At 42.4% G+C, this 27,418-nt stretch overlaps 4 protein-coding genes across 4 annotated transcripts in view; all 4 read left to right on the top strand.

Moving 5' to 3' along the window:
- The window catches only part of LOC146620708 (uncharacterized), a 30,780-nt gene extending 13,916 nt beyond the window's left edge, over positions 1 to 16,864 (top strand). The window contains exons 8-14 of the mRNA XM_085367050.1: positions 9,192 to 9,307; positions 11,833 to 11,998; positions 12,159 to 12,321; positions 14,814 to 14,947; positions 15,083 to 15,225; positions 15,307 to 15,394; positions 15,489 to 16,864. Coding sequence (XP_085223176.1) covers positions 9,192 to 9,307; positions 11,833 to 11,998; positions 12,159 to 12,321; positions 14,814 to 14,947; positions 15,083 to 15,225; positions 15,307 to 15,382 — 798 coding nt within the window. The 3' untranslated portion in view covers positions 15,383 to 15,394; positions 15,489 to 16,864. The remainder of the gene's footprint in view (positions 1 to 9,191; positions 9,308 to 11,832; positions 11,999 to 12,158; positions 12,322 to 14,813; positions 14,948 to 15,082; positions 15,226 to 15,306; positions 15,395 to 15,488) is intronic.
- Positions 16,865 to 17,478: 614 nt separating this feature from the next.
- Positions 17,479 to 19,299, top strand: LOC146620707 (beta-crystallin B3-like). Its single transcript, XM_085367803.1, has 6 exons — positions 17,479 to 17,503; positions 17,895 to 17,997; positions 18,251 to 18,369; positions 18,476 to 18,608; positions 18,819 to 18,961; positions 19,062 to 19,299. Exons 2-6 carry the CDS (start codon positions 17,923 to 17,925, stop codon positions 19,297 to 19,299), a joined length of 708 nt encoding a protein of 235 aa, XP_085223929.1. The 5' UTR covers positions 17,479 to 17,503; positions 17,895 to 17,922.
- A 4,103-nt stretch (positions 19,300 to 23,402) lies between these two features.
- Positions 23,403 to 24,576, top strand: crybb2 (crystallin, beta B2). The gene is made up of 5 exons (XM_085367802.1): positions 23,403 to 23,465; positions 23,619 to 23,737; positions 23,927 to 24,059; positions 24,153 to 24,295; positions 24,408 to 24,576. Exons 1-5 carry the CDS (start codon positions 23,403 to 23,405, stop codon positions 24,574 to 24,576), a joined length of 627 nt encoding a protein of 208 aa, XP_085223928.1.
- Positions 24,577 to 24,977: 401 nt separating this feature from the next.
- On the top strand, positions 24,978 to 26,865 carry ctu1 (cytosolic thiouridylase subunit 1 homolog (S. pombe)). Its single transcript, XM_085367801.1, has 3 exons — positions 24,978 to 25,091; positions 25,622 to 26,122; positions 26,225 to 26,865. The coding sequence occupies exons 2-3, from the start codon at positions 25,627 to 25,629 to the stop codon at positions 26,758 to 26,760; spliced, it is 1,032 nt and encodes a 343-aa protein (XP_085223927.1). The 5' UTR covers positions 24,978 to 25,091; positions 25,622 to 25,626; the 3' UTR covers positions 26,761 to 26,865.
- Positions 26,866 to 27,418: the final 553 nt, after the last annotated feature.

Raw genomic sequence — 27,418 nt, 5'->3', positions numbered from 1 at the left:
TTAAGTAGAATTTTTTAGGACTCTATGTGTACTTGAAAAAAGTTGTCTGTTATTTTTCTGAAAACGTTTTGCTTTTTAATCCTTAACTTTTGACTTTCTACTCCTTACACTTTCAAAACAGGCTCATTACTTTAGGGGAAAGTCACTGCATGTCCTCACGACATTAAAGTGATTTGAACATAAATAGAGGGAAAAATAATACATAGAAGCCTTGTAAACAATACAAGCGAGCTACTTTTTACACCGAATATATTTCAGAGCTTGTACTTTTTCACTCTTACTTAAGTAAAGTTGAATTGGTGCTTTCACCAGAGTATTTTTAACACTATTAGTAGAAGTAGCTGTACTTCTACTTAAGCCACACTTGATTAGCCACTTGTTATCAAGCAGCTAATCAAGGGTTAGCAGCTTGATTAGCCACTTGTTATCATTAGGTAGCAGGTAGTGGCTACAGCTAATGATAAAATGAAAATGGTACTCAGTATTGAGTATTTTCCTTAGGTGTACATGTAATTTTGAAGATATGGTAATTAAGGTGTGAGGACTAAATATTAATAAAGTATTAAAGGAGATAGAAGGTTAAAGGTTTTTTTTGTTGAAATACTCGTGTGTGGCAGTAAATTGGAAGGGAAAGGTATGTGAGAGTTTCTATGCTATTGAAATCTTTAGCAGAGCACTTCAAAGAATTGTTAATCAGATTACCTGTAGGGGGCACATGTGGACAGAGATCCAGATTTTAGGAACCCCTCTGCCTCAGTTTGCTCCCAGGTTAAGTCTCTGAAGTGTGTCAGAGTGGCCCACTATGTCTTTATTTAAGGTACAAGTTCACTGGCAGAAGGTGGCTGAAGTGAGCAGCATGTGTCAGGAAGTGTTATTCTTTCCTTGTCTGTTGTGGTGTTTGCATGACTCCGACTCTGGGTGAGATTTAAACAAACACTGAGTTGCCTGTTGTGATTGGTGGTTTTGGCCACGTTGCGCAGACAAACTGGTTGATGTGCATACAGTGCAATCCCACTTGCCTGGAGCCACACCTGTCTTTTGTCTTGTCTCTTTTGTGCCCGTCCAATTTATCTACTGATAGCTTTCTCTTAATGTAATACATACACTTGTCCTCATTCCTGTCTGATTGTATCACAAACCTTACTTTCTCTGCAGCTTTCTCTCTCTGCTCACACACTCAACCTCGTCTCTATTTTTTCTTTCCTTCTACATGTTGTCTGCATGCTTGCTGTCCTGGCTGTGTCACTCCACTTATGTTTCCTGCAGCTGAATCAAGCTGGAGCGACAGAGCACCGCAGAACATATATCACCCTCCCTTCTCCCCCCTCTGTTCTGAATCACGGACCTCCCATTCCCTCTCTTTGCCTCGCTCTTGCTCTCTGTCTCGCTGTCTTTGGCTCTGTCCCACACTCCCTCTCTCCACCCAGTTTCTCCTTGACGGTGAGTCCTGTAACACTCACTATAGAGAGCAGCTTGGCTGACGCATTTTCTCCTACCTGCCCATACCTGCAGAAAAAGGCGAGGGGAGGGAAGAAAAAAAAAATTCCTTTCTCTGGATCTGACCTCTCTACCACAGCTCTCTCTTCAGTTTCCTCTTTGCGGCGGTGCATTGGTTGCCCTCTGGTTTTCCTCATGGAATACGAATGACTACAGCAGCTTTCTTTTTGCCACCAGCTGCCCTGCACCATTTCTGCTTGCAGCTTTTTGCCGGAAGATACAATAGTTGTGTGCAGTATGAAGATGTAGCCTTGTTGGAAGGGTGGGTGGATTTAACAACTTTTAATCAGAGCCATGTTTCGGGAGAAAAAGCTCAACACCAGCTGCGAGAGTGTGCGTCAGGTCGGCTATAATTTAGGCTCACATGAGGACAGAGAAGCTCTCACCCGGTGAATTGGCAGAGGTCTCGCAGAGCACTGAGATAAGTGAACGTTTGGCCAAACAGAGTATATTGAGGTGATTTTATCATTAGTGCTCATTGTTTTTGTACTTGATTATTTTTAGTAGTGATTTGTGTTCTTTAAGCTAGAGAACCTGTTGGAAGACAGTATAGCAGTGTTTCAGTAAAACTTATATTAAGTGGTGACCTTTCCTAACCTTTATATGCCCACTTGGGTGTTGTGCTAGGAATATCACAGCAGACATATCTTGTAAGCATCGAAATAGACATTAGAAAGCTTCACAATCCACTTAATGCCGACAGCCTGGAGCCTTGAAACAAGAGTGCTGACATCTAAAGTGGGACTGCACTGCAGAAAGGACACTGAGTAAAGAAACTGGGTAGATTTTCTCTCCTGTAACATTCAGACATCATCTGTGCTACAGTGCTGTAAGCAGCAGCATCATTACATTAAGCCTGCTGAGCTCTGTCATTTTCTCTGTCACCTTATACACTGCTGCAGTACTGACCCTGCAACATGCGTCACTGAATACATAGGCCACCATCCCTGGACTGCCACCTCTCCAGCATAACTAGACTCTAATGATTCCCTCCTGCTGCAACAACAAGAGTCCCAGCTTAGCTCACGGGCTCCGTTCAGACACAGCAGGTCCCCTCGTTGGTTGGTTGTGATGGAGTATCTCGGGGGCAAGCTGTCAGTAGCTCAATCTCAGGTGTCAGGATGGGTGGGAAATGTGCGTCGCTCCCTTCACGGGGCACTCAGCTTTTTGTCCACCTCGGCGGAGAGGGGAGGCAGGGGAGAGGACGATACTGGGGACTTCAAGAGAACCAACTCCCTGCGCTCCCTGGCCTCCCGCAGCAGGGAGTCCTTCCGCAGGTTTTCTCTGCGCAGCCAGCAACGCCTGTCCTTACGCAGACGCACGGCACCCAACACCCCCACTGCTGTAAGACGCCACACATACACACACACTTTAAGTACAGAAACATAGCAGGGAAGCACTGATTCCAACTTTCATCGCTGATGGTTTTGCAAACAGTGAATCGGTGTATCTAGAGATGAGGCACTAATGTGACTCATAAGTTTTACTTTTACATCTGTTGGTGATAAATAAAGCACAAGTGGCATTCAAGTCATTTCATAGCTATGTCCATGTCACTGTATTAACTGCTGCTCCTTCATCAAGTATTTGGTCTCTAGCCAAACATGTGAAGAACTTAACCACATGCTGCCTGATGCACAGCCCTGCTGCTTCTCATCTGTCGATTTTTGTGGATTATTCTCATCTCCATCTTGTTTTCTTTGGAACAGCGTAGTGTTTGTCTCTCTTTGATTAGCAAATCCGTTGTGCTACCTGTTCTTCAAGTGATATAATTAGACACAAGAACTGAGAAAGGGGCTGATAAACACTGAAATTGTAAAATATGTCTATATTTTATAATTGTTTATTTATTTGTACATAATTTCTGTCCCTTGTAACCTGGTCTGCGTGAAGGACAGATTTAAAAGTCCCTGAGGGACGTGTGCCTTGCAGTGAAGTTGTTCCTATATTCATGTAGACGCCTGTTTGCTCAACTGCTGTCCAACACCTCATGAGTCACAGCACCTAAAGATAAGAGGTGTTTTCATGAGATCGGTGTTGCTATTAGTTGTGTTACCATGTCTAAAGTTAGTTCTACACATCAGCAACTGTTTTTGTGGTCTGTGGGAGTAGCGTCCGCTAGGGCTGGGCCATATTATACCGTTCACGGTAATACCGGTATAATGTTAGGCAACGATAGGAAAATGAAATATCGCGATAGAATGGGAGTAAAACGCGCATGCGCAGTGCCTTTGTTTTCATACGCACATGGCCGATTGTTGAGTGAAACAGATGAACCAGAATTGGTTTGTAAAAATGGTGCAACTTCCGTGATGTGGAACTGGTTTGGTGTTTGTCCGTCAGATACACGACAAAGCACATTTTTTTTGCAGAACATGCAAGCGGCCGTTGTTATTGTCATATTTGTCGGACTAAGATGCTCTTAAATCTGGGAGTAATCTGGGTCCTAAACTCCGTATTTTTCAGGTCAAACAACACTGCAGCATCACTTAGAGTTAAAAACTGTCTAAATTCTTTCATCTTTAATAAAACGATCAGCATTGCTGCTTTACCAGGTGTAACTATGAAGTTTAACTTCCAGGCATCCATGAAAACAAAAGTTATTACATTTAACAGAGTTAGACGTTAGCAGGAAGCTAGCGGAAGTTAGCTCGCTAGTTTCGCTAGTTACCTAAGCATGATATAGCATGTTCTGACTGAGAGATTTCTGAAAAAAATCAAACGTACAGTTCTGCTATCACTTCCAACATAAATGAAGACAGGAAACTAAACAGCAGTGACGTTTGTAGGGTTACTGAAGTTGGGCTAGCTGGTATATAATGATGTGCTACGTGACCGCTAGCGACACAGCTATGTTAGCATAATATAAACAAGCTAACCTTTTTTCCACTCGATAAAAGTTAACGTGAGTGTTCTCGGTGGTCAGAAACAAATGTAATCGCATGGCAGGATGCTGTAAAAGGACCAAACTTCAGCCAGGAGAACAACTGAGATAATCCATCCACAATACGAGGTTAGTCATTAATATACTGCAACATGGGAATAGAGCAGCTGCCAGAGAATTCAACATTAATGAATCAATGGTACAGAAGTGGAGGAAGCAAGAAGAATGAGTTTAATAAAGTTTGATTTATCTGACTGCTTTGTTTCGCTTAATGTGCCTTATAATCCCGTGCACCTTATGGTCCGAAAAATACGTACTGCACACTGCAGTTTAATGTTGCAAAGCACCTCTTTTTAACTTCAGTGGATATTATACATGGTTATGCTCAGGATATGTCAGCCCATTTCTACTGGAAATGCCTTTTGGTTAAACTTTCAGCAAGGAATTTGCATTTGCACTGTTACATTTTTATAAAGCTTTAATGTACATAAAAACCAGCTTCTTGTTTAAGTGAAAATAAATGGAAGGTTGTCTTTTTGCACTAGTAATGTTGTGGAGTTGTATTTTGTCTCGCATCAATTATATCGTCGGTTATATCGTTATCGCAAATTTTCAAATATATATCGTGATAAATATTTTTGGCCATATCGCCCTGCTCTAGCGTCCGCTCCCACTGACTCAGTAAATGACAGTAAATGATCCCTAATGATTGAAAGCTATTGAATTGATGAGAGGAGGCAGTGGATTTGAAAACTGGAACTACACATTTCTCCCAGAGCACAGAGAAACTGAAGACGGTTGAAAAAGCCATTACCACTAGCACATCTAGACACAAGGCTTTAGTTTCGTGCCCTATTCAAGCTGTCTCTGCTGTTTGTGACACGTTTTTGGTCCGTTGTCTGAGGTGTGAGCTGCATATTACAGTTATACGTAATTGTTGTTTTGATCTATTCATTTATTTTTGCCAGTTCAAATCAATAGCAGAAATGATACCAATATAATGTTTATTGTTGATATACTCATCCAGAAAACCGGCCAACTGGTTAATCAGAAAGTAAAGTTTTATTTTTTTTTATTTTTTTTAAACTTTTCATTCTCCTATTTTGAGAGTGATTTCTTTGCAGGTCTCATTATAAGGAGTTGAATCAGTGCTCCATGATTTTCAGAATAGCTGTGGTAGTATAAACAAACGGTTCTGCTCTGACATCTCATAGCTAGAAGTCACTTGTAATCTCAGATGACTTCCCAAAATGATCGGTTTCCAAATCCCCTGACTAAGTACTCTGATATGCAATTTCTGTTATAACAGATTTTATGTAAATATAAACTGCTCTGAGTTAAAATTGTGATTTGTGAAAACATGGTATGTTTTATACCAAAGTGGTACGAATGTGGCCACCACAGACTGTAATTGGAGAGTTGAATGTAACCACATCACCCATTGCTTTGCCTTGATGTTAGACATTATGGTCTTTCCCGTGTAGGTGTTTAGGAGCCTGAAGTGACCATCTAATGAGTTATCACCCACTAACTAAGGCTGGTTACCAATAGAGTATGACCAGTTTATTTATTTTTATAATCAGAATAGTGGATTTTTAAGACAACATCTGTCCTTAAAACCCTTTATCTGTCAAGCAAGAACTGCACCGTAATAGATACATGGAAATTACTGCCAGAATTTCAATCGCTTCAATCACTTGTGTGGGCTGTTGGTGCAGTTAACTGCTTCATAAACAACATTTTTTTATTTATTGACTGCAATAAAATAGCTCTAAAAAGCCAACATGGTTGAGACAACCAGTTCAGTGACTCATAACATCTCAGGTGACTCTTGGCAGACAGCTAGCAGTGCTAACTGAATCTGTTGGCACCCACCTGTCACTCAGAGTAGCCACACCTGTAATAATGCAACCTTTTAAGCAGTAATAAAGTTTGAAAGGGCGAAATATTTAAAAAAAAAAAAGTACATTAACACTTCAAGTACACTTTTCACAAAGGAAGAAAGTTGGTTGTTTTTTTTGTATATACGGGAGGATTCCCTTTAAGAGGCAGACACAAAGGCCTATTCAGGAAACTCAAATTTTAGGCACTTCTGCTTTATTTTTCAACATGTATGTAGCAGTTTCTGAAATTTACAAGATGTAAGCATGTATACACGGTGAAGGGAAACACATTTGATCTCAAACAATCTTCCTGTTTGCAAACCAGAAAAACAAACCCCAGACTGAAAGTAATCCTCTAAGTCAGGTTCAGCACACTCTGAGCTGAAATCTTAAGCCAAGTCAGGTTTCTTACATTCTTCTCTCTGTTCTTACGAACTGCTTTGTACGACGGCGAGACCTCGTCTGTATGCAACACTTGTGTAATGAAAAATATATACAGCACTGTTCTGTTTTCCTTGTAGGGTTTCTCGTAATGTAAAACTTCTGACATGCGGCTAAAGCCCATTTGCTGGCATGAGATTAGTGCTCACGGGAGCAGTTGTTTTGAATATCTTTTAGGATATTGATATTGATTGCTGGGGTGTACATGAGTGCCCGCCAGGCATATTTTCCCACTCCACCAAGGCCAGAGGGATTGAAGCAGATGAGAATGGAGCGGTGAGTGCTGTAAGTGTGATTGAATGTGTTTTTAGGGCTTTTATTACCCTGACATATATAAGATGGACAATGATAGTCATCCTGAAATACACATACACATTCCTCGATAGCATCAAATTGTGGTACAAGCTTGTATCTTAGACACTGTTTATGTAAATAGAATGACTATATCGAAAGATCTCTGCCCCTGATGTCAGACCATGAGGTAACAGAGCCCTTCCCTTTTCAAGAAACAGCACTGCAGCTACTCGCCTTTCAGTTAACTGCTGAGGACGTAACAGTCACTGCTGCAATCGGCAGCCGGTGCACTATCAAAAAGTTTCCAAGGCCCTGCTCCAGCCCCTTCCTCCGCAGATTGTCAGTCAGACATATTTAGTGATCAGCCTTTTCTTTCCTTCATCCATCCATTCATCCGGGCTTTGTTATGTTGTTTCCCCTGACACACCCTTCCTGTCCAGAGGAAGTTGGCTATTGCTAATGTTATTAAGGAAAAGCCTTCCTCCTGAGAGCTATAGCTGCTAGACCTGTCAGTTCAGTCGGTTTCCTTCATCTTTTCCACGATTACTGCAAAGGTTGCACCTGTGAGTGTTCATTCAGCAAAGGTAATTAACAGCCATAGTGGATATTTTTTTTCCTTTTTTTTATATATGTGGCATTGTTTGTTTTGGGTGTTTAACCAGTACATCTGTCTAACCTGGCACTGTCTGTTGATTGATGGAGATTTAAGTCAGAAAAAGACACAGAAAGACTCCAGCTAAAGTTCAGTTACCAAGGCTGGTTGAAAGCTGCTATTGTACTGAATAATAAAAGCTAAGAGATTATGAATGAGCCTCTAAACAGCTTTACAACCTCTGCTTTGAGCACCCTGCCATAAGTACCTGTGTAAAGACTGCTCACTACAACATGTTCCAGCAAAGGCAGTGTTCGTCCTCTGCACTGATCTGCTGAGGGAGTGTTCTGGGCGTGTTTAGGTTGAATAGCACACATGTACACATTGGATTGGAATTTTTATCACCAGAACTTTACAAGGCCTATTTGCCTGCAGTGATAGCAGTGTACAGCAACATGTGAGGGTAAAACTGAAAGATGACATAATATCAGCAAGTGTAGCTGGAAGCTTTCACAATCAAAACTCCAGAATCTCCATATTTGTAGCATCACATGCTGGATTATGATCGTTGTAGACCAGAGAAGTGAAACATTTTACTGGCTCTGCCCAGGCAGTGTGTGCATTTTTTATCTTTGCTTCTGTATCAGAGTCACTCAGGACTCAGATATGCAGTTTTTAAGGTTAAGTGTTGGTGCTGTAAGTCCTTGAGAAGAGGTTGTGCTGAAGTACCAAGTGCTTTCTCAGATGCAGGGAGTATTGTTGAATGCCATTCTGGCTGTTTTCACTTTTCCTGTTGGGAAGGGCTTCGCTGATGAATGATGTCCTGTGTTTTTTCCTCACTCTCACACTTTCTTCAGCTGTTTTGTTTTCCCTCAATCAGAATTTCACACAGTCACACTCTTCCTCATGTGCTCATTCTTACACCTGTTTTGCAGCACCCCTGCGTCTCTGCTCTTATATACACAAAGAAAACATTCACAAAGCTTCAAGTACGAGTGCTCTAATCTGCCCTCCGTGCTCATATAAGCACAACTACTGAGCTGCTCTCGCTGTTAAGGGGCCTGGGCAATTACAGAGCCAGGTGTATCAGATTTCTTTGTCCAGCCCTTAGGCAACATCTGAGGACAGAACGATTTTCTATTGTTTTGTTCTATATAGGCCAGGCTTATCAGTTCTTCTGCCTCTGTGAGCTCCGTGTGGGTTTGAGACAGTATGTCCTCTGTGCCCGCCTCATTAAAAGAGGCATGGTTCAGTAGGCAGAAAAAACACACTCGATCACCCAGCCGCCCACCACCATCTCTGTCCCCACTCTGGTTCTGTCTCCATTAACTCATCCCTTCACCTTCCATTACCCGTCTTACCACTGGTGGCTGCTCTATCAGCAACACTGTGTGCTCTTCAGAAGTAATTTTAGTTATGATGTCAATTAGCTACTATTACACTTTATCATTCATTAATGTTTTGTTGCTTGGCTTCCTATTAGGGATGTGAATGGTCCACAGATATTAAAGACTTGTTCACTGCACCCCACTGATTTTTAGCTATTCATGTCTCTCAAGCTGGTTGTCATCATTCATTGCTCTTCTGTTTTTTCCCCTAGGTACAGCAGAAGCAAAGTGTCAGTGGTGAAGAGGAGGTGAAGGGCTCAGAAACACCGGTCCGTGAGACTGACAGTCAATATGGGACCTGGGAGACGGGACTACGCACTGATGATAGGTAAATATACAATAAAAATGACATGCAAATACAACTAAACTAGGTAAATTAAAAATGTCTAGGCTACTTCAAAACAACTAACTTAGAAGAGAGGCCAGGGTTGGGCTGGCCAACACTCCTGCCTAGGGATGGGTATCGTTTAGGTTTTATCCGATACCGGTGCCAAATCGGTACTTTTGAAACGGTGCCGGTGCTCAAACCGGTGCTTAAAGAATGGAGAACACAAATTGGTCCAAAAACCTCTCATGTTCAGCTGTTTTTTGTAAAAAGATAACAATGTTAGCCTTTTCTGCAGCTATGGGGCATATATGGTATCACTCTTGGCTGGAAGCAGTGCTTAAACAATGGAAAAAACACAAACTTTGTCCAAAACCTCTCATGTTTAACTGTTTTCCACTTTTTCTTTGGTCATTTTAGCCTTTTTAGCCAGGGTGAAGGGAGTATCTGCCATCAAACAAGAGGACAGCCGCATGTAGCTATGATGATGTTTGCTAGTTCACCTTACATGCATTAATGTAATAACGTGGTTAGCCTACTCAACGTAAATTAGCTACTCACGCAGAGAAGAACGGCTGCTGCCACCATCATCCGTCATCATTTCTGCTACACTGGCAGGGCTAGGGGCCAGGACTCTCCTCTTCGTGTTTTTGGGGGATGTTGCATAACAGGCAACCCACCCACAGTAGATGTGCTCGGTGTGAGGTCTCGCAGCAAGCTATCAAATACGGCGCATTTCTGGGCTTTTAAAAAAAACGCTATACGTCGCCAGGTGTTTCATCGGATTTGAGGTGTTACCTCCTTTGACAGTATCACAGTATCAGCTTAAAGCACTTGTTGCTGCTGAGTTTGCATATTTTGCTGTGAAGTACAGCCAGACTTTTGACCGCTTCACCTTGGACATTTTTAATCTGTAGCTCTGCTCTAACAGAACGTACGTACCTGGCCCCGCCTACTATCCTCGGAAACGTAAAATGATTGGCTAGAATCTAAAGTGTATCACAGCTCAGGAAAAAAAAGCACCGAAATAAAGCACCGAAATGTGCGCTGCTTTTCGGTCTGGTTACTACCATTTATGTCAGAACACCGGACACCGGTACCCATCCCTACTCCTGCCTCACTACACAGCTTTGGAAAATGTGAAGGAAGACATACATTTTGAACTTTTAACTGCATTATTATATCACTATTTTATTACAGAAATTTCTGTTGTTACAATGGATACACACATTTTTTAGAAATGACATTTTCTGTGATGAGCTACAGCTACCAGAACATGTATTTCTTACAATTGAAGTCATTCAGATAAATTTCTTTTGTTTCCTACATCAGCATTACTTTATCATGTACAAAATACTGAGATGTCCTGCTGAAATTGCTCTTCTCCTTCTCATATTAAGGTATCAGAAGGAGTAAATGTGTACATGACATCCCTGATTTAAAACAAACAAACAAAGATATGGCCAATACTTGTACGACTGTGTGAGACTGCACTGTAAAATGTTAATTCAAAACACTTTGGAAGCAGTGAAATGGGAAAGATGATTTTTATAAACAGACATGTGCTTTAAGATCAGCATCAGACAAAAGGGAGTTTTATTTTTAATTATTAATAATCCTACATTAAAACCAGGAGTCAAGAGTTCAAGCAGCAATAGAGTGATGACCAGTCAAGTCTCCACAGGCACAAGCTTTATCCACACCTGAAAAGGCGTGGCCTTTTGAGACTGAAGGCCACACACCACCCAAAGACAAACGGCTGCCATTGCGAGACCAGCGGATTAGAATGAAAGGCAGAGTGATTTTTTTTTTAAACCCTGACGCATTAATCTCTTCATATGTTTGCTGACATTGCACCGCCTGAGCTGAGATGTTTAATAAGTCACAATCTATAAAATGTTCGACTCTGACAAATCAGTGTCATTTTTGTTTATAAATGATTAAAGCCTGATGAAAGAAGAACTTTAGTTAGCATAATAGCACAATAAAAAGTTTATTAAAGATCTTAAATAAAATCAAACAAGTTGATCCAAAATGATTAAATACTATGGTGATAATGTTTGAAGAAGACCAGAAAATCAGCGGCCCATTCAACAACACAAAAGATCGTTTACCTTAAAAAAGACGAAATCCAAACATGATGTAATCCAATAAATATTGCCTATGTAGCAACAGCATGCAGGAGTGAAATGTGTGTAAAGGTTTAATAGAAACCCACAGCGGAGCTGAAATAACTTCAGGTGGAACAACAGATTGTTCTTCTCGCTTCATTGCATTACTTTGCGATCCATTACTGACCTCATGTGGTCAGAACATAACATCACAAAAATACTGAGCACTGATGATAATAATAAAGGAGAGTAAGTTCTTAAAAGTCTGAACACACACTCTACACAGTTCACTTTACTAGGGTTCACTGTTTTCACTGTTGTCATGGTTTTGATGAAATGATGAGATCCTGTGGTTACTTAATCCACGCAGCTGTTTTCAGACGTTTCAAAGATCTTGTTTATGCTAATCATTGACAGTCTGACACCTGCGACTCCCAGCTCAGAAAGTAATCTCAGTCCTTCACCGAAAAAGCCAACTCCAGCACACACACCAGGTGATGTTGCTTCACCGTTTGAAAGCAGCAGTCTGGATGGCCTCCCTCCCTCATCCCCACCTGAGAGCCAGCCGCTCTCTTTCCCTGACGTAAGTGCTAAACACAGCTCAATCCTTTTGAACGTTACCAAATGAGCCGGTTTAAGTCAGTAAAGTCTGCTCTGTCTTCACTATGGTGACACACGTCTTCTTTATTATGCTGTGTTTATACATTTTGTCTCGTGTTTTCTTTTTGTGTTTTGATATCCAGGCTCCGACCACCCTGTTAGATACCAGCGTGCTCCGCTCTAGAGCCCAGCTGGGGAAGAAACGAGCGCCGCGGACACGACCCACCAGGGCTACACGTCAGAGTGCTGCACAAGCAGAGGGTGAGGGAGGAACCACTGAGGACTGGCTCTACAGAGACTCCACAGGTTACTACTCATTACTGCTCATGAATGAATAAGGTTCTAGATATGCAGACTCCAAAGTGCAGTTCTGTTGTCCATACATGCCTTTAATCTAGAGTCTCTCAAAAGTTCACCTCCCTCCTAGGGCTGCCACGATTAGTCGACTAGTCACGATTACGTCGACTATCAAAATCGTCGACGACTGATTTAATAGTCGACGCGTCGTTTGAAGCTTTGTAAGATCCCAAAAGACACAGGAATAAGTAGTAGGATTTAAGAGTGTAATAACGGACTGAAACAGAAGATGGCAGCACTGCATGTACAAGGATGCCAGCTGCCGTTAAACCCCGAAGAAGAAGCTGTGTCCCAGAATTCATAGGGCAGCCCTGCTCTGTCACTACCTGATCCGTACCGGAAACCCGATCGGTACCCCGCATGCGCAAATCTTACGTCACTTCCTCTCTTTGCCAACATTGCGTCATTCAATATATTTGAATGATACGGTTAGCGGCCAGTTAGCTCCTAGCATTTCTCAACAGCTCTGCCTCCTTTTCGACTGCCCGGGACATTTAAACAATGGATAATCCGTATACAAAGAAATTCATGCTTTTCTCCTCAACAGAGAGCGTCCCCCGATTGAGCAACAGCGTCGTAAAATAAGAAGAATGGCGCCTAATGACAGAGTTAATAATGCAGACTTTGTAATATCTCACGTGTAGATTCATCAGCCAGATTAAGTGTTTACTGACAATTGACAGTGATAGCGCACATCATCATCACTATTCCAACAATCCTCTCCTCACAGACAAGCATAAACACACTCGACTATCGCTAAATCAGATTTAACACACGTTTGTAATGACGCTAATTCAGTTTATAATAGGGTTTATTCGCTCGGTCAGCAGGTGGCGGTATCCTCGTTCACTGGGGAGTAAACTGCCATTAAACGAACAGAAGAAGAAGAAGAAAACATCTGCACATGCGCAGTAAGGATCGGAGAGTCCTGATCCGTAACTTTATTTTTATTTTTCGATTTTGTCTACATTGTACTGAAATGCTTCATTATTGCAAACATTTTAAGATATACTTGTTATTCTTAACAGATACTCTGACCCATAACTATCGTAAAACGCTACGACCGGAAGTAGAAACCTTTCGCGCATGCGGGGTACCGATCGGATTTCCGGTACGGATCGGGTAGTGACATGCTCAGTTTCCAACAATGGCGGCAGCTGGTTAGTTTTAATATTACTCTTATTATTCTTTCTGGGTCACAAAATAAATGTTTAACATATTTCAGGCGAGAATGTAGCTGTGTAAACCTCAAATATCTGCTCAGTTTATCAGGACACCACATATTCTCAAAAGCGCCCCGACATTTTCAGAGACGTCCGTTACCCACTAGCTCGATAGTTAGCCGGGGGCAAGGCTCACTAGAGCTGTGAGAACACCGGACTCCTGGCAAATCGTTTTCAAACCCACCGCCGTCTTTCGCTACTCAGGTTAAATATATATGAGTCACTTAGATAAGTTAAAAATGTTATTGTTTGGCTTTTTTTAGTATTTTATTTGTTCCTGAGTAAATCGGTTTGGCTGAGATTAAAGTTATAGTTTTTACACAGCTGAATAAACGTCAAGCAGACAGCTGATCATCAGAAGTGTGAGATGCTGGAGAATATACTCCGGTGTCCTGTTATATTTTAGATAGCAAGGAGTTTATTAAACTTCACCGAAACAATCTGCAAATTTCATTAAAATTTAATAAACTATCATCTTGTCTTTATTTTTAGTTAGCACAGACCTTAAACACTTAAAGCTGTAAGCTAATGATAGTTATATAAGAGCAGATGCTGCTGGTGCAATAAGCTGTACGTTTTACGTCCAATGGATGATGATCTGATTAGTCGACTAATCGCAAAAATAATCGGTGACTAGTCGTCTATCAAAATTTGTGGCAGCCCTACTCCCTCCCTGCACTCTCTTAACTGGCTCCCAAATCACACAAAGAACTTTTCCAACCACAACAACTTTTCCCAGGGAATAGAAGGCTTATGATGTTCCCCTAAATGCAATTTTTCCCGATAGACCGTGGACTGAATTCAGTTCCAGGAACATCAATTTCATTTATTCCAGGAATCTGATTCATAAGTCCTCACTGGGTAGTTGAAGTTTCAGGAAGTTTCAGTTTGAAACAGGAACCATTTAATATTTCTACCAGCATTTCGGTGCAAGTTGGTTTCCTTGTATTTTGTAGTGGAAATACTCGGGCTAATAAATTAACATGACGACCAGGGTTGGTTCATTTTTGTTGCGAACAATAACCAAGGGAATTTGAGATCTTTACTTGTTTGTTTTAATTAATTTGCTTAAACCTCCCAAAGCTGAAGCCCTGTTGTGGAAATGCAAATTTAAAAATCCCTGGAGGAGCTTCTACACTTGCTGCACATAAGCTCTAGGGGGAGATTACAGGACATTTGGTGGAAAGTACCTGTTAATATGTGCTCACCGTTCGACAGAGGCAAAGGCTGAGAGTAAAGACGATGACTCAGACTCTGAGGAGAAGCCCAGAGGAGCTGATGCTGCACCGGCTGTTGCGTCACAGCCACAGAGGGTCGCCCTGTTCCCTGGCATGGACCCTTCAGCTTTAAAGGTGAGCCAGGAACTGTGCGTTCACCTCCTGGCATTGTTTCTCATGTTGCAGTTTTATTTCACAGAGCCTTCTCTTATTTTAAACTCGCACTGACTTTTTAGCAAACTCTTTGTAATGCATCGCTTTTTCTGTCAGGCACAGCTGAAGAAGAGGGGGGACTCTGACAATCAAACTGATGGACCTGCTCCCTCTCCCTCCCAGCTGTCTCGCTCTCCCAAGTCCCCTTTTCTCCCCAGGGCAGCGCGTGTGCTGCCCCCCTCTGGCGGGAAAGAAAATGGGTAAGCAACATCAGCTGAACACAAAACGTTTATTTTATACTTGAGAGAATTTGTCGACTCATCGTTTATCTTACTTTGTAGCCAGGAGGATTCACCCCAGTGGTTGAAAGAGCTGAAATCCAAGAAACGCCTGAGTCAGTATGAAAGTGAGAGCTAAGTAAATAATAAGGTGAGCTAGGTTTTTGGCTCTTCTGTGTGTCTTCTTGTTTTGTAACAAATAAACAGCAGCGGTTCTCATACTTATCTCTGTCTGTCTCCTGAAGGTTGCCTTAACAGATGAATCTGTGTGAAACAGAAGCCTTAACGTTTGACCCAGAGAGTAGGAGGAGGTTGAATCTACAGCTGCTGATGATTTTTTTTTTTGTTTTTTTTTTAAACCCCCCCACTTTTTTTTCTCTCTCTCTCTCTCTTCTCATCTGGGTCGGTAAATGTGCATGGTGCCTTTTTGGGGGGGAAGTCTCTGTCCTATGGAAAAAGAAAAACGAGCATGGAGGAAAAACATCAGGCTGGTCTGCTTACTCCATTTCATGCTTGAACACAGGGGCTCCAAAACGAACTTCACACGAACACTTTAAAGAGGGACCAGGAGGAGTCGGGAAGACACAGCACCTCCTTTTCCTGGACGAGCTTCATCGCATGCTGGAGGACAATCCAGCCAATCCTTTGCATCCAGTTTCCTCTTTACTGAGCTAATGTACAGGCTAGCCATGTATGTGTTATCTGCAGAGGTTGCTGATTGGAGTCACACAAACTTTACCATAGGATGACATTTCAGACACTAATGATTTCTGCGTATTGAGAACAAACCTCCACGGTCTTGATCGTCCACGGGGGTGCTGCTCATGTTAGTATCTGTAATCAGGAGATGTTATATTTGTATCCTCATTGATTTAACAAAGGTGGAGAACTCGTTTTGGAAAGGATGCATCACTACAGCAGAGCTGTTCACTTTGATACAGTTACACAACCTAACAGGGGTGCAGTTGCTGCATACTGTGTATATATTTTTTTGTGATTTATCTTTTTGTCAATGTGTAAGAGGGATGGGACAAGCAGCTTTGTATCTGTCAATCATGCACACTCCTAATCAGCACAAACACACTCCTCAGTCTTTTATAAAAACACTAATCAGCCCATCTTCCCCTTCTTTAGTAGATTGTAGCTGCGAGCATCTAATTTAAGCCATACTCACCTACTTCTCGATCATGTCCTGACAATACTGTTTTTATTTCCCAGTATGTGCAATTTCCCTTTCGTTTTTGTCACTCATTATCCATGCATGTACAATCTTTGCTGTCACATCAGGCTTGGCTCTCGCTGACTGGTTCAGAGGACCTAGATGTTGACTTACACTACTCCAGGGAAGGGGACGGTTCATTCACTACAATGTAAACGAGTCCTGTAATGCACCAAACTAATGTGAACATTTGAACTTCAGCTACGCCTCATCTCCGTCTTCCTCTCCACATTTGCCATCTCCCTACTTTCTCCACGCTTCAGTAAAGCACTTTGTCACTTGACGCACTACAGCACAGACACCCACCCACCACCACCCCTTCCCCTCTGGTCTCATCTTCTGTATCGTCGGCCTGCTCGTGCAATGCAAGTGAATGTGTTGATCGAGGCTTCAGAGTGATTGTCCCTGGTGTGTATGTACATGGATGTTTTACTTTGTCATAAAATTCAAGGGTTAATTTTTATGCCCTTTTTTTTTTTTTTTTTTTTAAATTCAAAAGGAAAGGTCTATATTGCACTGTGTTGTACTGGCCAGTGTCCTAAAGTGAATAAATTCTTAATAAAATATACTTGACTTGTGTCACAGCCTCATGTAACATGAAAAACTGCATTCTTCTGGGTATTTCTTGAATCAAGTTACTTATTTTTAGTACACAAAAAAGGCACGAGGAACTCTTGTGTAGTTGAGATTGGGTGAATGAGTGTGTGTGTGTGTGTGTGTGTGTTTATGCTGAGTAGGGCCGTTTGCTGAATCCTCTTGGCTCTCTCTCTGTGTGCCCACACACAACGCCTGCTGGCAGCCAGGCAGATAGGCAGGGCAGCGTGTGCCAACACAGCTGCCTATTGAGAGGCAGCGTTACGGACACAATGTGAGCGACAGACTTGCTGTATCAACAGCTCCCCCTTTTCTGCTGTTGTGGCCAGAAATAAACCATAAATACCCCCCCCCCACCATCCCTGCGGTCTAATGGCTCAACCCCACCAAACACCAAGTGGCAGCGAAAAAAGAGGGACACTACAGCTTCCTAGCAGGCATACCCAGGTAAAAGCCTCCTACTGGACACATACTTATCAATCACCATGGTGTAATAATGCCATTGCAAAGGAGTTCAGTGGTGCTGCACCGGGGAAGACTCAGGTTTGGTGGAGTTTGTTATTAAGTATTGCACGTGATGAAGAAAATGTGTGTTCATACTCGAAAAACAAACTCTTATCAGGTAAATTATTACTGCTGAGGCTTAAAAAAAGTCCTCCTGCTCAAGGATGTATTCTACAATTGTAGCTTAGACATTAAGCTTCTCTCGTGTGTGTGTGTGTGTGTGTGTGTGTGTGTGTGTGTGTGTGTGTGTGTGTGTGTGTGTGTGTGCGCGCGCGTCCATGTATGAATGTGTGACGGACGGTGCTTTTTCTATGTGTGTGCTGCTGCCAAAAAGTGGAGGAGCAGTGGATCAGGAGGATAGGATGTCGGAGCAGCAAAGTGCCCCGGAGCAGCTAGCTGCTGGGAAGAGCCAGGGTGGAGCTGGAGCCACATACAAGGTACTGGAACAACTTGGTTTGCTCATAGAAGAACTGCTCCCAGGGTTCACCTTTATACAGGTGTATTTCGCTGCCCAGCTATTGGTCACAGATGTACCTGCATCATCTGCTGAACCTGACAGTTTGAGTTATTTTTAAGCTCAGCCTATGTCATGTCTATTTTCTATATGGAGGCTGTTATCTTAAGCTCCCAGGGGAAACTGAAAGGAGTCTGTGTTAGTTTATGGAATGCCTTTTGTTTCTGTGTTTCCAGGTGGTGCTGTTTGAGTTTGAAAATTTTCAGGGCTGCAAGACAGAGTTTTCTGCAGAGTGTAAAGATGTGACAGAGAAGGGACTGCAGAAGGTCAGCTCTGTGATTGTTGAGTCAGGACCGTAAGTAATGCCGCATGTGAGATTATTCATATAAGAAAATGTAGAAGATAACTTGTTAGGCAAGCTTGTCATGCTGGTAAACTCGGATCTTCTCTTTTCCCCTCAGCTGGGTGGGTTATGATCGGCATGGGTTCACAGGGGAGCAGTTTATTCTGGAGAAAGGAGAGTATCCACGCTGGGACACCTGGACCAACAGTCAGAACAGCTACTCCCTCTTGTCTCTAAGGCCACTCAAAGTGGTGCGTGACTAGTTTACATACAAAGCTCATGATGCAGTCACACAGATATGTGAAGAATATTTGACACGAGCTGTTTACACGTAACCTTTGCCCGTTGTATTTTTACCTCCTGACACATTTTAAATGATTGCTTTACTGAATCAGTGTCTACAAACACACGCACACATTCAGACTACACCCTGGTGACATTTGTGTAATTTTTGTGTTCAGGATGGTGCTGAACACAAGCTGCACCTGTATGAGAATCCAAGTTTTACTGGCAGAAAGATGGAGATCGTTGACGATGATGTGCCCAGTTTGTGGGGCCATGGTTTTCAGGACCGTGTAGCAAGCATCAAAGCTCTCAATGGAACGTAAGATCCTCAGCGCACCCTTATCTAAACCACATCGCACTGCCTTCTGGGTGTTTTTCTGCGACACACCTCACATTTTGTCTGTTTCTCCTTCCTCCAGATGGGTTGGCTACATGTACCCAGGCTACAGGGGTCGGCAGTTTGTCTTTGAGCGAGGAGATTTCAAGCATTGGAATGACTGGGAGGCCCCCGCTCCCCAGATCCAGTCTGTCCGACGTGTGCGAGACATGCAGTGGCACAAGAGGGGCTGTTTCATCGTTCCCGATCCAGCTCCGGCTCCTGATCCCGACCCTGCCCCAGCACCTCCTGCCCCTCCTGCTACAGCTGGAGCCAGCTGAGCAGGACCCTCGCCTGCCTCCCACAGCCTTCCCCACGCTGCCGACAGTGCCTGCCCTCTGCCTTAACCTAACCACGGCAAACGCTGCTTGTGCCCAGTGAGGAGTGCCATGTATGTATCAGTGGCGAATAAAAGTTGTTTGACCTGGAGTTTATTGGTGATGTTGTACTTCAAGTCAAGGTGGAGATGGCTTTAACTAAAGGTTTGGAAACAAAATAAAAACACTATCAGAGATGTCACACTGACATCTATGTGGAGATAATGCAGCCTACATCTGGCAGATAGTTTTCCTCGAGATAAGCTGCAGATGTGTGCCGCTTTCATTGCATGTGTTTTCCTATTCTAGTCAGACAGCTGAAAACCTCATCGAGCATTAGGAACACATGACTTATTCAATGCATATGTGGATACGCGTTTGCCTAACAGAAATGGAAATGATGTCATGCTGTATGTATGCTTGCTATTAAAACAGAGTGCGCTGCATTCCCTTCCCTTAGTCTTCATTGTGCATTTGGTGGTTAATGGTCACAAGGTGAACACTGAGAGCATGCAGTTACTCCAGTGTACCTATTTAACACTATTATACTAGTGTTAAGTTCAGGTTTAGCATAATAAGAGAAAAAAAATCAGTCCAAATGTAAAAGCACACATGCATGCGGTTTTTAAAACAAAGCACACTTTTCCCTCACAACACTGACTGGAGCATTTTCTCTATTTTTCTACAAAGTGCAAAGTTTTAATCATGTAAAAGAGGGAGAGCAGAGATAAGAGACACAGACCTGAAGTTTATGCATAATACTTGCAGAAAACATGCAGCTGATCATCAATAACTCAATCATACGCGATCATGAGAAGATTCTGGCAATTTCTGCCTCAGCATCGTTTCCCTGGACTAGAATTTTCACTTAAACATGAGGCTTTCAAACACGCACGCACACACACACACACACACACACACACAAAACACATCTGAAATGAGCCACAAACAACCTCACTGTTGTCAGAAAGCAAGCAATTTTACTCAAGGATTTGTCAATCCTGTGAGTGTGCAACCGGATATTGAGCCCAGATTTACTGCCCATAATCGCATGAAAAACAAATTAACTATTGATTAGTCATACAATCATTTCCTGAGTGTACTTGACTACACTTGACTACATCAAGTGTAGTCAAGTGAACATAACATCCCAACAAAACAGTCGCAGTCAGCATGTCTTTAATCGACAAAGTCGTTGACTGTTTCTCAGACGGACCATCTGGCTCATAAAAGCAGCCAGTCACTGGATTTGATTGCAGGACTCCTTCGGTTCTAATGATTGGATGTAACTGTGTTACATTATCTGTCTGTGTAATGTGTTCCCTGAAAGAGTCGTGTTTGTGTTTTGGAAATACAAGTCGTATACAATATTTTCAAGGGTGGAACGTTTGTACAGCATACATCTTTATTGACTTTGAATATATTCCATCCACTTTGTGCAATGTACCAGTACCACTGGCAGCAGAGTCATGCTGTACCACAGGATGATGCTATCACCATGCTTGACTTTGGGTAGAGCATTTGAAAGACTGACTTTTGCTCCCATAACCATACCTTTTGTTATTGTGGCAGAAAAGCTCTCTGTCTTTGTCTTGACTGACCATAAAACTTCCAGAAGGCATTTAGTTTGTACATTTGGGCAGCTGCAAATTACAGTTGAGCTTGATGGTGTTGATTTTGGAGCAGGGCCTTCTTCTTTGGTTGGTTACCACTCAGTCCATGGCGAGGTAAAACTGGCTTCCTGTAGACAGTGACGCTGGGGTTTCAGCAGTTTCCGGTTCATGACAGATTTGATCCTTTGTGGTTTCTGAATTGTTCTAGGCCATTGTGAACAATTTCCTCTCATCTGAGGGTGACAGTTTTGGTGTTCTTTCAGACCTTGGCAAAGTGGTGTCACACCTGATTAACTGTTAGCTCTAAGAGATCTTCCCAGCTTGTGTAAATCTAGCTTTCTTTCTTAGATCTTCACTGAGCTCCTTGGACTTTTCCATTGTTCTGAGCATTGTCAGTCCAATGAGTGCTGTCAAATAAATCCTTTTTATGTTGGCAAAGACAATTTGCATACAGATGAGGACAGAATTATTTGCCACACAGTACAGAAAAAGTCTGGCAGAAGTAGGAACCAAACAATTTCAAAGACTCTGGAAAGAAAACTATCGAAGATGTACCTAAAAACCCCAGAACAACTGCCAAGACTCTAGTGAATGACTTAGCCAAACCAGCAATTGTACTCTGAAAGAGGGCAATCACTAGAAGCCTGCACAGGAATGGACTGCAACGTTATGGACCAAGAAAAACTCCACATATAGTGTCAAAGTTCCCAAGTCCTAATTCGAGACACCATCAAAGCTGGTTGAGAACAACAGGGCTAAAGTCCTGTGGGACCAGCAGCTGCTGGTCAACCAACCAGACACAGTGGTGGTTAATAAAAAGCAGAAGACTGCAGTTGTGATAGATGTTGCAATCACAGCAGACAAGAACATCAGGAAGAAGCAGCATGAGGGAGCAACAGGAGCAGAATTGGAAGGTAAATTCTAAAATGGTCCAAAATGTTCCTGGTAACAGGAGCATTGGGAGCTGTAACAACAATACTAAAAGAGTGACTTCAACAGATTTCACGCACAACAACAGAGGTCTCTCTCAGTAGGGAACTTATAAGCAATTCAAATTCAATTTCTTCTTCTTTATTCTTGGACACTAATAAAGTTGCTTAGAATGATTCGCAGTTCAAAATAATCCTTATTTATCATATACCGTGTCTTGGTTCAGCCTCATATGTTCCTTTAAGGTCCCTGAAAAGCTGCAGCTTGGTATTGTAATTCTGCAAAGGCTCTTGGCCACCGCTGAAACAGACCATCAGGCAACACCACAAAACCTCAAACCCAAAAATCTCAGCTCCAGTTCATCTGTTGTCCGTGGTGATGCATGCACATTATGATCTCATTAAAATGTTTACTTTTAGCAACACTAACAATAAAAAGATCACCTCAATAGCATGATGCTTCATTTCAAGCATCCATTTGAAATCCTACTGTGGTGAAAGTACCGATCTTAATGATAATAATAACAAACACACCTAATAAGAGCACATTTTTAGTAGGAAATCACTCTAGTTTCATCTGAATCACTGTGAACAATATAAAGTAGATGTAAAAAAATAAATAAATACGAGTATAGAGTATAAATAGAAGTGTCTAAAAACTTTGTCCCAAAGTATAAAAATGTTAAAGATGGATTGTTATGGAGCTGTTTTATTGCTCCCAGTAGATGGTCAGCAGGTTTAAGTCATAAATCCATTCTTTAGAGCTGCTGTCTTTCTTTGCAGCCAGCAGCATTACCATCTGCCTTTATTTGATTTGATTTTTTAACACCATACAGTAAAAAAATAAAATAAAATCAACTCAAACATATGGAAATGTTCAGCAGCATCTCTTCTGTTATTCACATCCCTCCAGCACGGTAAAACCCATCTTTTACCGTCCTTCTCTCTCTCACTCTCCCTGCTCATTGTAGGTGTGGGTCTCTTGGCACTGTTTGTGCTGAATCATGAGGACATCAAACAATGACTGGCTGGACAAAACTGACAACTAATGAAATAACTTTGTGGGAGTGTGACACTCCGGGGTGGGGTGGGGTTGGGTGGGGGTGCACAGTGACCCCTGATTTCATTCTGCTGGGCCTATGGCAGGCCGATCTGCCGGCCAGCTTGGACACTCTCGGTGCTGTTGGCAAAGTTTCCACCCCTGGGCGTCCCGTATATATTGAGCTCATTGTGCCATCACAAACACACTGGCACAGACAGGTACTGGTAAGGGGATCATGTCCATCACGCTGTATTTTATAAAAAAAAATTTAATATATATATTTATCAGTATTTGTCTTCTTTTTGCCACTGTAATTTAGGTTAAATCTTAGAAACTTAGAACAATAACAGCAAACAGAATCAATCAACAGCTTCTCAGATTTTAGAAAAAGCTACCAAAAAAAAAAATTACAGAAATACCTCAAAATTATTCAGAATTATACTTTTACCTGTTTCTTTTCAGCATCATCCTTATCCATTCAATATGGCCACAGACCACCAGAGTCCTGCATCCAAGCAGCAGCAGCCAGGCACCAGTGCGTTTAAGGTGAGGGAGGACAGGCGCACACTGGCAGCGAGACCAGTTCACATAAGTTCACATGAAATCTGTGCACTCCGTATTTGCAATTGTTTATCTTCCAAAAAAACACAACTCCTTTCAAGAGCTAAAAATGAAGAAGAAATTTTTCCTCTTTTCCAGCTGGTTATCTATGAGCAGGAAAACTTCCAGGGACGCTGCCATGAGCTGACTGGTCCCTGTAACAACCTTCAGGAAGCAGGCGTGGAGAAAGTGGGCTCCATACTGGTGCTGTGTGGACCGTGAGTGTGGGTCAGAGACAGACAGAGAAAACTAGCAAATGACCAAAAAAAGAGGGAATGGAATAGAGAAAAGCAATCAAATTTAATGTGTGATAAGCAGACAACCAACCATCTTTCCAGCTGAGCCCCTGCATCAATCACAGCCCCATTTGTTGTTGTGGTTGTTGTTGTTGTTTTCTGTCTTCTCAGATGGGTGGGATATGAGCAGGCCAACTGTAAGGGGGAGCAGTATGTGTTTGAGAAGGGCGAGTATCCTCGCTGGGATTCCTGGACCAACAGCAGGCGTAGTGACACCATTGTTGCATTCCGCCCCATTAAAGTGGTAAGAGAGATTTACAAATTTATACCTCCATCCCATAATCAGCTGCTTCACATCTCACCCTTGGCTTGATTTTTTTTTCTTCTGATTCATCAGGACAGCCAGGAGCACAAGATTGTCCTTTACGAAAACCCCAGCTTTGCAGGGAAGAAGATAGAAATCATAGATGATGATGTCCCCAGCTTTCACGCACACGGCTACCAGGAGAAGGTCTCTTCTGTTCGGGTCCAGAGTGGCACGTGAGTCCATCCTTTCAGCAGGTGCTGTATATCATAGAAATAGCTGCCACATGCCCTTTGACCTCTAATTGGCTAACATTTGTTTCCCCTCTCTTTGCTTGTGGTGCACCAGCTGGGTGGGCTACCAGTATCCAGGCTACAGAGGCTATCAGTACCTGTTTGAGAAGGGGGAGTACAAGGACACCACTGATTTCGGAGCCCAGATTCCTCAGATCCAATCAGTCCGGCGCATCAGAGACATGCAGTGGCATCAGAGGGGTGCCTTTCATCCCGTCAACTAAGCTTGTGACTCTCTCCTGTCAGGAATCCTGACCTCAGCATCCTCTGCTCCCTTTCTGGCAACAAACCCTTTGACCTTCATTTACCACCACCATGCAGCATTTTGATATCAGCTGAGGCAGTAGTAACAATCTTTGAAGCAAACTAATAAATCCTCATTGCTTACATTTGACTCAATCATGGGATTGTCTTCTGTTTTTCCCCTCCACACAAGTCCTTCAGACTGCAACACCTGAAAAACAGACACCACCAATGCATCTAAACTGTGCTTAAACCACCAGAGTATATATGGGTATTGTGAAGGCATTACATGGGTTGGTTTGTGCACTGGCCCACTCCGACCAATAGGCTGCGCTGTAGGGTGTTTACTGGAGACGTCACTTCCTGTTGTCCCAGTAAAGAAGAGGCAACATTACAAGATGAAAAATATTCTCCTGCTTTAGCGTGCTAACGGTTTAATTTTTAAAAGCTATTATAGTAACTGCATATATTATCCCCACATTCCCCGGATACTTTGGTAAGAAAATGTTACAGCTCACGAGTTAGCTTAGCTTAGCTAGCTAATGTTAGACCACGTTTAGGTTTTGTATGTGTTGTACTACTCTTAAATTTGGCATGTCTTGAAAATATAGCCTGATAATCCACTAATATGACTGAAGTTGTGACTAAGTTATCCGCTTATTTCTTTGATTGAAGTAACGGGGTGTTTTATCGACTTTTATGTCGATAAAAATGAAGCTAATGTAGTAAGAATCCAGCGTATGAAGTAAAGTTTCTTATTCTTCAGGGCTGACATCTCACCTACCTGGCTATGTAAGGAGCTGTAAAAGTGTTTTTAAAGCACTTACTAGACCATTAGACTAAAGCCAAACTTTAAATTGGGATTTTCAGGTTACAAAACGAACATGATAAAGATCACTTTAAGGAGATCAGCAACGAAGAAGTTGAGCTTTGTAGATTTGTATGGCTTTGACATGAAATATTTAAAGTATTTGTTATATTAATTTTGGACATTATTGTTCTTTTAATAAACCACCTTTCCAACAGTCAAGATGCCTGTCCAGTGTAGCAGCTGCTCTGAAAAGCGTGCTGTGCTTAAACGTCCAAAAACCGGCCACTCTCTGTGTAAGGAGTGCTTCTTCTGGGCCTTTGAAGAGGAGATTCATCAGACCATAGTGTCAGCAAAGCTGTTCAAAACCGGGGAGTCTGTGGGAATCGCTGCCTCCGGGGGAAAAGATTCCACTGTGCTTGCACATGTAATGAAGGTCCTGAATGAGCGATACAGCTACGGCCTTGAGCTCATGCTTCTCTCGGTGGATGAGGGAATCACGGGTTATCGAGATGACTCCTTGGAGACTGTGAAGAGGAACCAGCAACAGTATGAGCTGCCTCTGAAGATTGTGTCCTATGAGGAGCTGTATGGCTGGACAATGGATGCTATAGTGAAGCAGGTTGGGCTGAAAAATAACTGCACCTTCTGTGGCGTGTTCAGGAGGCAGGCGTTGGACAGAGGAGCCATCATGCTTAAAGTGGACAAGATATGTACAGGTAGATTCAAATGACTGAAAATGTGAGCAGTGTTAGCTTTAATGTGTTGTTTTGAATAACGAGATGTCTCTGTTTTGTTTTCTTTTTTTCCCCTCTGCACAGGTCACAATGCTGATGATGTGGCAGAAACTGTTTTGATGAACGTCTTGCGAGGGGACATAGCTCGGCTGCGCCGCTGCACCACCATCTCAACGGACAGCGAGAACGAAGGGGTCGTGCCACGCTGCAAGCCCCTTAAATACGCTTATGAAAAAGAGATTGTTCTGTATGCTTACTTCAAGAAATTAGACTACTTTTCTACTGAGTGTATCTACTCTCCTAATGCTTACCGTGGCTATGCAAGAACCTATTTAAAGGATCTGGAGAGTGTGAGGCCCAGTTCGATCATGGACGTTATTCACTCCGGTGAGAACCTGTCTGTGCGCGAGGGGGTAAAGATGCCTGTCCAGGGAACCTGCAGCCGGTGTGGCTACATCTCCAGTCAGAAACTGTGTAAGGCATGTGTGCTGTTGGAGGGGCTGAACCGAGGTCTGCCAAAGCTGGGAATAGGCAAACATCACCGCTTCCATGATAAAATCCTCTCCCAGCAGCCACTTACAGAGGAGGAGGAGAGAAAGCTGAAAGCAGTAGACTTTTGAATCATAAATAATGTTTTTTTTTTTCTTTAGAATAAATGACATTTGTTGTCTTTTATAGGAGAGCGATCAAATCTTATCTTTCCATTTCATATCATTGAAGTATTTATTGACTGTTTATATGGAATTTTAATTTGAAATGCTATGTAGACTTTTTACACTTTATACAAAAGAGTGTGACCAGCTGCTTTTGTTGTCATTTGCCATCTAAAAAAAGACATTTGAAGGTGCATTTACTTTATTTTTGTATGTCCCAGTGTACCAACCTTTGGGGAAGGGTCTGATAACAGTTATGGTCATACTTCAAAGTATTTTATGATCTATAATAAATGCATTGATCTTTATCTTCAAACTTGTCCCAAAAACTTGAGTATGCAGTCTGATTTGTTGTGCCTTTCATGATTCTAATGGTATAAAGTTTATTCTTCTCTGAGGTTATGTGAACAGATATGCACTACATGATCTAGAAGGTTTATAAAAAAATCACGGTTGCTTATACAGCCATGACATTATTTGGATATTTGGAGATATTTATTTTAAACGTGTAATTCCGGTGTTTGGCCGCTAGATGTCCCTCATCACCGCCATTCAGTCGGCGCGCGCCCTGGAAAAGTACACACAGTGGTACACACAAACTGCCGCGCGTTCACGAGAGCCATCC

The sequence above is a fragment of the Diplotaxodon limnothrissa genome, linkage group LG12 (assembly GCF_057381915.1).
Source record: "Diplotaxodon limnothrissa isolate DT_005_m linkage group LG12, D_limnothrissa_male_GT1.1, whole genome shotgun sequence".
In the NCBI taxonomy this organism is placed as follows: domain Eukaryota; kingdom Metazoa; phylum Chordata; class Actinopteri; order Cichliformes; family Cichlidae; genus Diplotaxodon; species Diplotaxodon limnothrissa.
This window is presented reverse-complemented; position numbering and strand designations above follow the sequence as displayed.